At 36.3% G+C, this 12,585-nt stretch overlaps 1 protein-coding gene across 3 annotated transcripts in view; it reads right to left on the reverse strand.

Annotated features, from left to right (window-relative positions):
* The window catches only part of BZW2 (basic leucine zipper and W2 domains 2), a 63,736-nt gene that overhangs the window by 24,539 nt on the left and 26,612 nt on the right, over positions 1-12,585 (reverse strand). For all 3 annotated transcript variants that reach the window (XM_086694906.1, XM_086694905.1, XM_025929456.2), the window contains 3 exons: positions 7,641-7,817; positions 2,918-3,021; positions 475-540 (listed from right to left, as the gene is read on the reverse strand). In XM_086694906.1, coding sequence (XP_086551032.1) covers positions 475-540; positions 2,918-3,021; positions 7,641-7,817 — 347 coding nt within the window. The remainder of the gene's footprint in view (positions 1-474; positions 541-2,917; positions 3,022-7,640; positions 7,818-12,585) is intronic.

The raw sequence follows: 12,585 nt of genomic DNA on the forward strand, positions 1-12,585 counted from the left end.
CCCACAGATTATCTCCAAAGATGTGCTTTTATCCTCTTTGCCAGACTGTATTTGTGAAAATTAAAGAGTTTTACTGGGTATTAGCTGTTGTGCCATATACTCCTTCACATGCTTTAATTGCTTAAATCACCACATCTAGATTTCCCCCTTGATATATTTATTTTTCTTGCATATTTGGAAACTCTAGTTTTTATTTTTAAGCTCTGCAAGGTCAAGGATCAGATGCTATAAAACCACTCCTATAGAGCAAAGTATGTGGTCTTACATAAAGATGAATGAACAAAATCTAGGCTAATCGTGTATTTTCCCCTATAGCAATTAGCTAATGACCTGTTGTACTCATTCACTCAACAAACATTTTTAAAAAACTTACTATGTCCCTGGCACTTCTGCACTATCGGTGTAAATGAACTATTTTCATCCCCCTCCCTTTCATTACTTTAAACAGTTATGGCATTACATTTGAATTTTTACCTTCTTCATTTCATCCTCAAATGCTTTTTCCAAATACTTATATCTCCTGATGAGTTTATTGAAGACCTAAACATAAAACAGAACCATTCAATATTATGTAAACAAGTTTAAAAGACAATAGGAGGTGTAGAAAGTCACCATAATCACAACATGGCCCTATAGTAAAAAGATAACTGTAAAAGAACTGTAAGCATTTCAAAGGAGTTATAACAAGGGGGGAAATGTGATCAATGTGTACATAACAAAAAAAGAAATTCAACCAAAAGTATAACATGTGAGAAACCAAAAATAACGCTGATAAAAACACAATAATGTTAAACCTGCGAGATGCAGAGAAAGGCAATAGGAAATGAAGGGGGTGACATATAATCACAGAGACCATGGATACGATGGAGAGAGAAGACCTCAGACACATTGTACTCTGGGAGGACACAAAGACGTCTTTAGAAGACAAGCAAAACTTGGTATAACTTCATAGTAATAAAGGATTACTGCCTCCCCCCCACCCCATCTAGTTAGAACCCACAAACAGGGTGGAATTCTGACAGGGTGTGTCAGTGGAATTCTGGGCTGTTTATTTAAGTGAAATGAATGTTTGTATTCCCACTAAATTCATATGTTGAAGACTTAACTTCCAATGTGACTATATGTGCAAGTAGAGACTTTAGGAGGTGGTTAAATGAGGTCATAAGGGTAGGGCCCTAACCTGATAGAACTGATGGCCTTATAAGAGCCATAAGAGAGACTATACCAGGAACCAAATTGGCTGGCACCTTAAATGTATACTTCCCAGCCTTCTGAACTGTGAATAATGAAATTCTATTGTTTTATAGAAATCCCAGTCTATGGTATTTTGTCAAGGTAGCCTGAATAGAATAATAAGTGTTCTTATTTAAATAGAGATTTTCATAAATATTGATTATTTTTATAATTGAAAACGATTTCTGAATCTAATTCCTTTCTCTCTTTTTTTTTTAATGTTTATTTATTGTTGAGAGGGAGAGTGTGTGAGTGGGGGAAGGACTGAGAGACAGGGAGACACAGAATTTGAAGCAGGCTCCAGGCTCTGAGCTGTTAGCACAGAGCCCAACGTGGGGGCTCGAACTCATGAAAGGCGAGATCATGACCTGAGCCAAAGTCAGATGCTTAATTGACTGAGCCACTTAGGTGCCCCTAATTCCTTTTTCTTCTATACACATAATGCACTGTCATCTAAAACTTTTAGTTTAGATTATCCCCTAATGTGATCAAGATGGGGTACAAGAGTAAAGATTACAGTGCTGCCCTTTATGAGGAAATAGTAGCCCAGGCAGGGAAGTAGTATGCAATAAGGAAAAAGAATAAATGGTATTGAGATCCAATAAATTTGATTTCCAGTTTACACCATCACTCGAGTCCTAGTACTTGCCCGTGTAGTCTAGCTGAGAGCAACTGGCTGTTAACACAGGTCCGTGATAGAACAGGAACCAGCTACTCATGATGCATGTACGTTCAGCTCTATAGTGTTAACGTTTACTAGGTTGCTCCATTCTACAGTCCTGCAACGTCCAGACCTTCATTAGGGCCTAAAGACTTCTAATTTTATTTTTTTACCGATCTAATAAATGCAAAACAATATCATGATTTTAGTTCCATTTCCCGAATTACTAGTAGGTTTGATTATGTCTTCATCTGATTTGGGGGAGCCTTGTGTTTCCTCTTCTTTGAAATGCCTACGTCTCTTCCTAATGGGCAGCTTGTCTTCTTCTCTAGTGACTTGCATTTTTTTTTTTATTTAATCCTGATATGAATCCCTCATAGATATTACAAATTACAAATATCTTCTTGTCTCTTTCTTGTTAATAGCTACATGATAGTCTAATATAGCTAATATAGCTATGAATAGCTACATTCATATCTAATATGAATTAGAAAATTTTAATGAGTACTCTACTGATAGACTTCTATGCTGTTTCCAACCTTTGATACTATTACAAGCATGACTGATAATTCCCATCGTATGTGTATGCGTCATTCTACACACATGCAAGCACATCTGAGAGTGAAGTCCTAGACGTGGAGTTGCTAGGTCAAAGGGAATGTGCAGTTTTAGTCTGGAAAGATAGTGCCAAAGTGCTCTCCCTGAAGTTTGGACCAATTTATACTCTCACCAGAATTTATGTGAGCCTCTGATAACTTGTGTTCTGTACAGATGAAGGCAAAAAAGAAAAAAAAAAAAAAAAAAAATATATATATATATATATATATAAATAAATCTACCTTAGCTAAGTTTTAATATCCACTGCTTACTAAGAATGCAACTGAGTATCTTTTCATATGTGCAAGAGTTTTCTAACATTTCTACCGAAAAAGTGGCCTGTAGAATTTCTGAACCTAAGGTTTCCCTAAATCCTGTTCAGATGTCTCCCTCCTCACACAACAATCTCTCAGTGATGGGCTTTACCTGAGCATAATTTCGGATGGTTTCATGATCTTCATTTGCTGAAAACACACAGTGGTTGGTCATCTTGGTCTTGTCTCCGTCATCTATGCGTGTTCCTCCAGGGGCTGAAAAGACAAAGGTAATTACAGTTAAGACAATACTGAAATGAGAGGAACATTTACAGAGCAGATGAATTCCTGCACCTCAAGGAAAACAGTAAAAGTGGGTAAAATCTAAAAATCACATAAAAATTGATAGGATGAGGTGTACATGTAGATACATATGTTGTTATGTTTATGTTTCTAATCTAATGCAAACTAGTTGTTCCATTTCACACTACTACCATAGTGTGTGAGATTATTGTTCTAGATCCTTGACTTCACCAGGCTCCTAACATTCTAAGTCTGGACTCATTATCTGGACTACATTCTCAATGTAGTTCCTGGTGTTTCTGACATCAGGACATGGTTCACTTTTTAGGTGTGATAATATTTTGCCAGACTCCACTTCACCAACACTGAGACCGGCCAGAACCTGGCTCTTGTAGACCTTGTTAGTTTCTTAACTTTTTTTTTAATGTCTGTTTATTTTTGAGAGAGAGAGAGAGAGAGAGAGAGGGAGAGAGAGAGCAAGTGCGGGAGAGACAGAGACACAGAATCCAAAGTGGGCTCCAGGCTCTGAGCTGTCAGCACAGGGCCCAACATGGGGCTCGAACCCATGAACCGCAAGATCATGACCTGAGCCGGAGTCGGATGCTTACCTGACTGAGCTACTCAGGCTTCCTTAGACCTTGTTGGTTTCTACTTGAGTAGGTATTAAAACTGTTCCCTCCTCCACTAGCCCAATTATCCATGCAGGGTTGAACAGTATACACTTTGACTGCTCGCTATTTGCATTTGGTCATCAGGCAGCTGTGTTGGCTAGGAAAGTGTATTTTATTCTCTATCGTCTTTTTCCCCCTTGGTCTATACAATATCATGGAATAAATGGACTAGCATAAAAGAATGCATTTTTTTCCTATGACTCAACTTTCTACATTCAAAGGCTCCTCCTGTAAGTTTCAATCATGGCCATTAGAAAACACTGGCTGATGAGAAGAACAGAATCCATACTAGGTATTTTTGCTTTCTGATTGTACTTCATTTTAATTAGGGTAGGATTCTAGAAGGTTTGAATAAGCCAAGTTAGACTAATGTCTTCCATATACTCAACACATATTTGGAGAATATACACTTGTACCAGCTACTTCCTTTATGCATTTATGTAACTGCCTTTATTTAACTCGTGATTTCAGATCTTTGGATGAAAAGTGCTACACCTAGCCAAACTTTTTCAGATTCCAGCATACCATTTCATAAGCAAATTACTTTTTAGAAAAGTGAGCTCCTTCAGGAATCTATTTTCATGCAATTAATTTATGCATAAGATTTAATTAGCCCTCTGTAATGAAAACAACCACCTGGAACAAAATTTTATTAAGGTGATAATCTTCTAAAAACTCCAGGCTAATGACTCCTATCTGACAGAAGTTAGTTATATAATTGAAATTAAATCTATAGTCTTTTCTTTTAGAGACAAGTTTTAAAAATTGTATTCTTATACAAAACATGTTATACATGAATAATATTGCTACAGCTTGCATTAAATTTTTTTCCCTCTGATATTGGGACAAAGAATTAATTGCCCTTTCTAAAATTTTGGTGAGCCTGCTATTTTCCTCAAAATGTAAGCTAAAAGAAAAGAAAAAGTATTTCTTGTATCTACTCTTCAAAAAACACAACTGAAAAACCAAGATGACTATTGTTTTAAGAACAATGGAAGAAGGTAAATTTTGGGGTAGGTGTTAAGAAGATTCCCATACTCAATAAGTAAACAAAATATTTATATAAAAAGAATGTGCCTGGCTGGGTTTATTCATTATATCAAAGGTCTGGCCTCGGTAGGTACCTGGGGGTTGTACCGGCTGTGCTCCTAAGTCTTACCATACCTTTGGCCTTACCTTCTTAGATGTATGGAGGTAGAGTGAAGGAATGAAATCTGAGCTACAGATATAAATTTGCTGATCATCCTTATATAGATGGTCAATGACGCTTTGAGATCATCAAAGCAAAGTATACAGATAATTTAACAGATATATGGGGGCAGTAATATGGAAACCCAAGAGTCAGGTAAGAGGCATTCAGAGAAACACATGGTCTCATGTAGGGGAAGAAAGTAAACATTTCAAGAATGACAGGAGGGTCAGCAGTACTGCCAGGAGGGCACGAAGAACTGCAAAAGGTCTATAGGATTGACTTATACAGTCACATGTGACTTTGGCAAGTACCAAAACTCACTGAAGACTTGCACAGAATTTAGCAGTGCACCAATGAAAGTATATCGTAATTCATGAAATACAAAAGCCAATCACCGCATCAGAAAATATTCAACTTCACTATTAATTTAAAAATTTTGAATGTAAATATCACTTACCTAATTGGCAAACACCTAAAAAACTGAAAAGCATAAGAGTACCTAATGTTGCTAAAGGTGTAGATAAACAGAACACCATTTTCGATACAATGTTAATTAGAATCTTCTTTTGGAGGGCTGGTGCCTCTCTGATAGACAGGTAGACAAAGATAGACATAGATATCTCTATTCTTCAATTCATTTATCCCTTGCTAAATATATAAAGACGTAATTAGATAAAGGTACAAAGCTATGTGTATAGAGATACTGATTATATATTGTGCTTATAATGAAACTAGGAACAAATTAAATATGATTCAAAATCAGTATGATTTTGGTTCTTTTCAAAATCATTCAAGGTAACACTCATAGGTATGAAAGACAACAACATATTGCAGAATAAATAAAAAACAGTCATACAGAGTATCTTACTTGTATAATATCATCCCATTCTCAAAAATTAGCATATGTAGGTAAAGAGATTTCTAGAATGGAATTAACCAAAATATTAATAACAGTTGTCTCTAGGTAATGGGATTTGAACACAATACAGAGTTCTTTAAAAAAATTTTGTTTTAACATTTATTTATTATTTTTGAGACAGAGAGAGACAGAGCATGAATGGGGGAGGGTCAGAGAGAGAGGGAGACACAGAATCTGAAACAGGCTCCAGGCTCTGAGCAGTCAGCACAGAGCCCGACGCGGGGCTCGAACCCACATACCACGAGATCGTGACCTGAGCCGAAGTCGGACGCTTAACCGACTGAGCCACCCAGGCGCCCCCAATACATATAGTTCTTATGCTTGGATTTGAATGATCCACAGTGATGATGTGAGATCTTTACAAATAGTAACAACAAAAAAATAAAGCAGCAATACAGATCAAAAGGGAGCCTGGTAGTAATTAGAGCCCGCGTACCAAAATGGAAAGATTTCTCAGAAGGAGGAATTAAAATGTGGCTATACCTCAAAATGGATGAAAGTACACACTTTGTCCTAAAGTAGGCTGGCTTACACAGTGTTTCTCAATGAAAGGCACTGATAGCGCACTGGGTAGGGCAAATTTTCATTGTACTGAGTTCCCCTTGCAAAGTAGGTGGCATGCATGCCTCCACTACCAAGTCTTTATAGCAACCCAAACACTTTCACACATTTGCAAATGTCCCCTCAGTAGTTGCATATCACTGGCCTAGAGGATTGGACCACTTCTAGCGATTTATGGTTACCACACAAACTGATTAGACAAACTAAGTTCTAAGAATAAACATGAGAGGAACAATGGGTCATTATGATACCTAATCAACATTTAGATCAATATGCCATGTCACTCAGAAAAGCCTTCTACCTTGACGACTCTGCTCTATTATTTTTATTTTGCTTTTAAACTAACTTTAACTTTTGTAGCAATGTGGATGGAACTGGAGAGTGTGATGCTAAGTGAAATAAGTCATAGAGAGAAAGACAGATACCATATGTTTTCACTCTTATGTGGATCCTGAGAAACTTAGCAGAAGTCCATGGTGGAGGGGAAGGAAAAAAAAAAAGAGGTTAGAGTGGGAGAGAGCCAAAGCATAAGAGACTCTTACAAACTGAGAACAAACTGAGGGTTGATGGGGGGTGGGAGGGCGGGGAGGGTGGGTGATGCGTACTGAGGAGGGCACCTTTTGGGATGAGCACTGGGTGTTGTATGGAAACCAATTTGACAATAAATTTCATATTAAAAAAAACAAGAAAAAAAAAGAAACTAACTTTAATAATTTTCAAACTTCTACCTTTAATCCTTTTAGCTATATACTCACAATTACATATTTTTAAAAACCAGATTTAAACTATATTTCTGACATTTTTTTGGATTAATCAGAATTTAAGGAAAAACGGAGGGTTACATTTCACTGCATGGAAAAAGGGTGGGCTTTAAGGGAAAGGTTGCTAGGGCATTTGGGGGTTAATTAAATATACTGGAAGAAACTAGTGACATACAAAAGCAGACTTTTTTCCAGAAACATTTTGAATTAGGGACACATGGGGAAGCTGTCCTTTAGCTATAAAGCAAAGTAGCTGTGTTGTAACATTAACAGAAACCATCATTTCTGTGCCTCTCTTAACAAATAACTGTTTCTACAGCCACATTACCATCCCAAATGGTAAACAAGGTAAAAATCATAGAGACTCCCATTTGCATTTTTTTTTTTACCAACTCTCATAAATGTAAATTTATAAAGATTTTATCTTGTAAGAAACTATTTCAATGGAATTTAAAGTACTAAAGAAGAAGCTATAATGCATGGCTTACCAAGCATACTGCCAGCCACCAGGATATCAAAGAGTGTGTCTGCATAGCGGCGATAATCTAATCTTGAGCCTGTGGAATCCAGAAACTTGGCTACAGCTTCAAGGTCATCACCAGCTTCATTAAGCCCCTGGACAAGTGTATCCCTGAAGACCGTGGGTTCGAATTTCTCTTTTTCATCTAAAATAAATGTTACAAATTATTTTATTTATTTATTTATTTTTAAACACATTCTATCCCAAAAGCAACTATGCATTTCTTTGGTTCATTGTTCTTTATTTGACAGTGTAATTATTTAAAAGTTTGAAGACAACTAAGTTCTTCTACTAGATTTCGATGTTCTAAACCCCTTGTTTAAACATTTATTAAATCAAGTAATTTACTTTCTATTTAGAGGTGCCAAAAAATACATTAATTCTATCTGATACATAATAGAATTAATAACTGATCATTTATGTCATTCAGAGAATAGGCCAATGTAATCTACTAATCCTAACCATCTGAAAAAAAATAAAGTAGAACAATCAAAACTTAAAATTTTGTTTCATCTGAGATAAAGAAAATGATCCAGGGACAACTGTCTAAGAATAAAGGAGAATATATAAATAAACAAAGGTTAGGAGGGAGGAAATAAAGAAGGACATATCTTTTTAAAATTATTTTTATTATTAACATATAACATTAGTTTCAATCATCAATATATCAATTCTATAATTGACATACTACTTTCAGATATACAACATAATGATTCAATTTTATATATTTTGCAAAATGATTACCACAATAAGTCTAGTTAATATCCACCACCATGCATCGCTAGATCTTTTTTTCTTACGATGAGAACTTGTAAGAAAGATCTACTCTCTTAACAACTTTCTCTTATACCATACTGTATCATTAACTACTGTACATTACATCCCTGGGACTTACTTATTTTATAACTGGAAGTCTGTTCCTTTTGACTACCTTCACTCATTGTGCCCACCCCTCCCTCTCTGCCTCCGGCAACCACCAATCTGTTTTCTACAAGTTTGGGGTTTTTTGTTTTGTTTTGAAAGACTCCACACCTAAGTAAGATCATATGGTATTTGTCTTTTTCTGACTTGTTTCATTTATCATAATGCCGTCAGGTCTATCCATGTTGTTTCCAATGGCAAGATTTCCCTCTCTTTATGGCTCAATAATATTCTATTACATATGTATACACCACATTGTTTAATCCATTCATCCATTAATAAACACTTAGGGTGCTTCCAGATCTTGACTATTGTAAATAATACTGCAATGAACATGGGGGCGCATATATCTTTTTGAATTACTGTTTTCATTTTCTTCAGATAAAATATTTTTAGTTCAGTTTTCTTCAGTTCTAAATTTTTTGAGGAACTCCCGACCTGTTTTCCATAGTGACTGTGCCACTTTATATTCCCACCAACATTTCATGAGGATTTCCTTTTCTCCACATCTACATTAACACTTGTTATTTCTTGGAGAGACGTCTCTTTTTACAAGGTAAGTTATTCCAGGGCACTTAAAATATTTAATATATATCATGAGCTAGATATGTATATTTATAGCTTCAGAGCAGATGCTCTCAGTCTTTTTGGTCTCATGACCTTTTGCCACCCTTTACAAAAGTACTGAGGATTCAGGGGCGCCTGGGTGGCTCAGTCGGTTAAGCATTCGACTTCGGCTCAGGTCATGATCTCTGTTCATAGGTTTGAGCCCCATGTTGGACTCTGTGCTGACAGCTCAGAGCCTGGAGCCTGCTTCAAATTCTGTGTCTCCTTCTCTCTCTGCCCCTTCCCTGTATCACACTCTGTTTGTCTCTGTCTTAAAAATAAACATTAAAAAAAAGCTACAAAATAAAATTACTAAAAAAAAAAAAGTACTGAGGATTCCAAAGAGCATTTTTGTGTAAGGAGGTTATATCTATGGATACTTACTTTATAGAAATTAAACCAGAAAATTAAAAAATATTTATCAAATAAAAAAAATTAGTATGAACCAGGCTTTCTTGAATCTCTTTAACACCTGGCTTAATAGCAGACAGATGGAGTCCCATATCCACCGTAATATCACACATCATGTAGCCTCTGGGAAACCACCATAAACCAGAGTAAACATGTAAAAGAGACAAATAATATCCTAGCATTATAATGACAATATTTTTGAATTTGTAGAAGCCCTGAAAGGGCTTCAGAGGATTTGGGAATAAAAATACATGTAGCTTTCTATCCTCAGCAGACTCTAGAGAGACTTCTTGTGGAAGGTCATTTGGAGTCAGATCTTTTTTTTTTTTTTTTTTTTAATTTTTATTTTTTAGTAATCTCTACACCCACTGCGGTACTCGAACTCATGACCTGCATATCCAGAGTTATCATGAGTTGCTTGAGCCAGTCAAGCACCCCTTAAACAAACCTGATCTTAAACAAAGCAAGGATCATACACTGTTGAAAAGAAGTGAAGATGATAAATTGGAGGAGGTCAGAAGAGGCAGAAAAAAAAAAAGCCAAATTAAAGGTAAAAGTAAGATTCAATTCAAAGGACTTCTTCACCTTTACCTTCCCTTTAGGGAGAATGAGTTGGGTGTGGAAAGGGAGGGGCAAAAGATGAAACAGATACTTCACAAAAATCTTACCATAAATACCTTTAGGGAGATACGTGGATACTGCAACTCTAAGAAGGGAAGAGGGAAAGGAGAGGAAGAAGAATATATTATATAAAGAAAAGAAACATTTCATGAATAAAAGAGTTCTTGGGAATGGAATGCATGATAAAATAAGTTAAAAACTCAATAGTAAGAGCTGAAAGACAAAGCTGAGAATATCTCTTAGAAAGTAGATTTAAAAAGTCAAGAAAAAAAGACTTAGAAAATAAGTGCAAAAAAATAAGAAAAAGAGCAGACAAGTCAAATGTTTAAATAATGCGCATAATGAGAATTTTTTTAAAGCAATCTCTACACCCAAGGCGGGGCTCAAACTCACAACCCCAAGATCAAGAGTTACCCGCTCCACCAAGCGAGCAGCTGGATGCCCTCAAAATTCTTTTTTCAAAAAGGAAAGAAATGATTTAAAAATTTCAAGAAAGTTTTACAGAGTTGAAGGACATGAGTTTCCCAATAAAGAACTGTCTAGACACCAGCACAAGGATTCCAAGTGGGCCCACAACAAGGCTCACACATTATCGAGAAATCTCAACACTGGGAATAAGGCAGCTATTGGAAGTTTCAGGGGTAAAAACCCAAATCACATACAAACTACCAAAAAACCAGAATGTCATTAAATTGCTCCACAGAAATATCAGAAACCAGATGAAATGTCTTCAAAATTCTGAGGGACAACGATTTTGAAACCACAATTCAGTGTTCAGCCAAACTGTTAACTCAGCACAAAACCTGGATAAATGTATTTTGAGACACCTGAGGCCTCAAAAATGATGTTTCTCATACAATCTTTTTTAAAAGAGCTACTGAAGCAGACACTCGGCCAAAAATGGGAGAATAACTCGTGATCTTAAGTCAGGAGATCCCAGGAAAAAGGAGGAGAAAAGAACATGAGCCAGGAAATAGGATTCTCCAGGACACCGGTGAAAAGACATTTCAAACATTTCATGTTGACAGCTGTACTGCAGGCCCAGGGAGCAAACTGACCAGGGGAGCTTTTCACTATAAGTCTAACATGATGAAGGATAAGAATTCCTAAAGTTTTTGTATTGGAAGATTTACATAACAAAGGGAAAGCTTAGTATTGACTAGTGTTAAGGCACAGAAAACTCATCAAAAAAGGGAAGATGAAACATTAACTCCAGAGATAAAATGATGTTCAGATAGATCAAACCAACCGCATAACAGTTGAGCTATGAATAGCAGGTATAAAGTCCCAATAATATAAACCCTAAATAGTGGCCAAGCTAAAACTGTGTCACAGAGAAAGAATTGAGAAGAGGTCTGCACGTGAAAGAGAGCTAAATCTTCATCTTCCAGAGTACAAACAGGAAAGTCAGGAAATAACCATGTAAGGATGGTATTTGGTTACATGAATGTAAAAATTAAAAGAAGCATGTGAAAAGCAGAAGGCATTTCTCTGGGGGATCAGATTTGCTGTCTCTATCATAGGTCTTGCAGAATTCTTTTGACTATTTAAAACGCGTGACTGTGATACAATTAAAAACTACTTGAAAACCAGACAGCACCTGCCTGGTTTGTATAGACTCACTGTTTATCCTGATCTAGTAAAAGGGATGAGTTGTAAGGGGTTAACACCACAGCACAAGAACCAGAGAAGAATGGCATTCCCAGTACCAGTCAGAGTCACACAGCATAAGATGCCATAAAGACAGACGTAAATTGAACACTATTTTTCATGAACAAGAGACAAGAGTCCTTTTGATGCCATAAGCAAAACATTAAGCAGCCCAGAACATGCAAATGTTGAATGCAAAAAAAAAAAAAAAAAAAAATATATATATATATATATATATATACATATATATATATATATATATATATATATATATATACATATACATAATTAAGGTCTTGTTTTGTAGAGGGGGAGGAAGAGAATGGGAACTCCACAGGAATAGATTATGAGAGGCTGTTAGAGGGGGCATCATGACTGCACACGAGGAACTCACTGGCAAGCAAGGGAAACTTCACCCCCCCACTCAGGGTCCAGATTTACCAAAAGGTAATTCTCCTTTCCACTTGGGAGAGAAAGTTTTCTTTCCTTGTAATATGAGAACATGAGAAGAAAAGACTCCACAAGTTGTTTACTGTCTTGTAACCAGCTTTCAAAATCAACTGACGCCATTCCTGCAGTGGCACTACGACACATTTGGATGTTGACTCAGGTGGCAGAACAGACTTTGATGATTTGAAAATTATTAATTTGAAGCAGTGGAAAATGAAAGCTGGTACACAGGTAAAAATCTAGACTATGCTAAG

The sequence above is a fragment of the Puma concolor genome, chromosome A2 (assembly GCF_028749965.1).
Source record: "Puma concolor isolate L17-30 chromosome A2, mPumCon1.1.hap2, whole genome shotgun sequence".
In the NCBI taxonomy this organism is placed as follows: domain Eukaryota; kingdom Metazoa; phylum Chordata; class Mammalia; order Carnivora; family Felidae; genus Puma; species Puma concolor.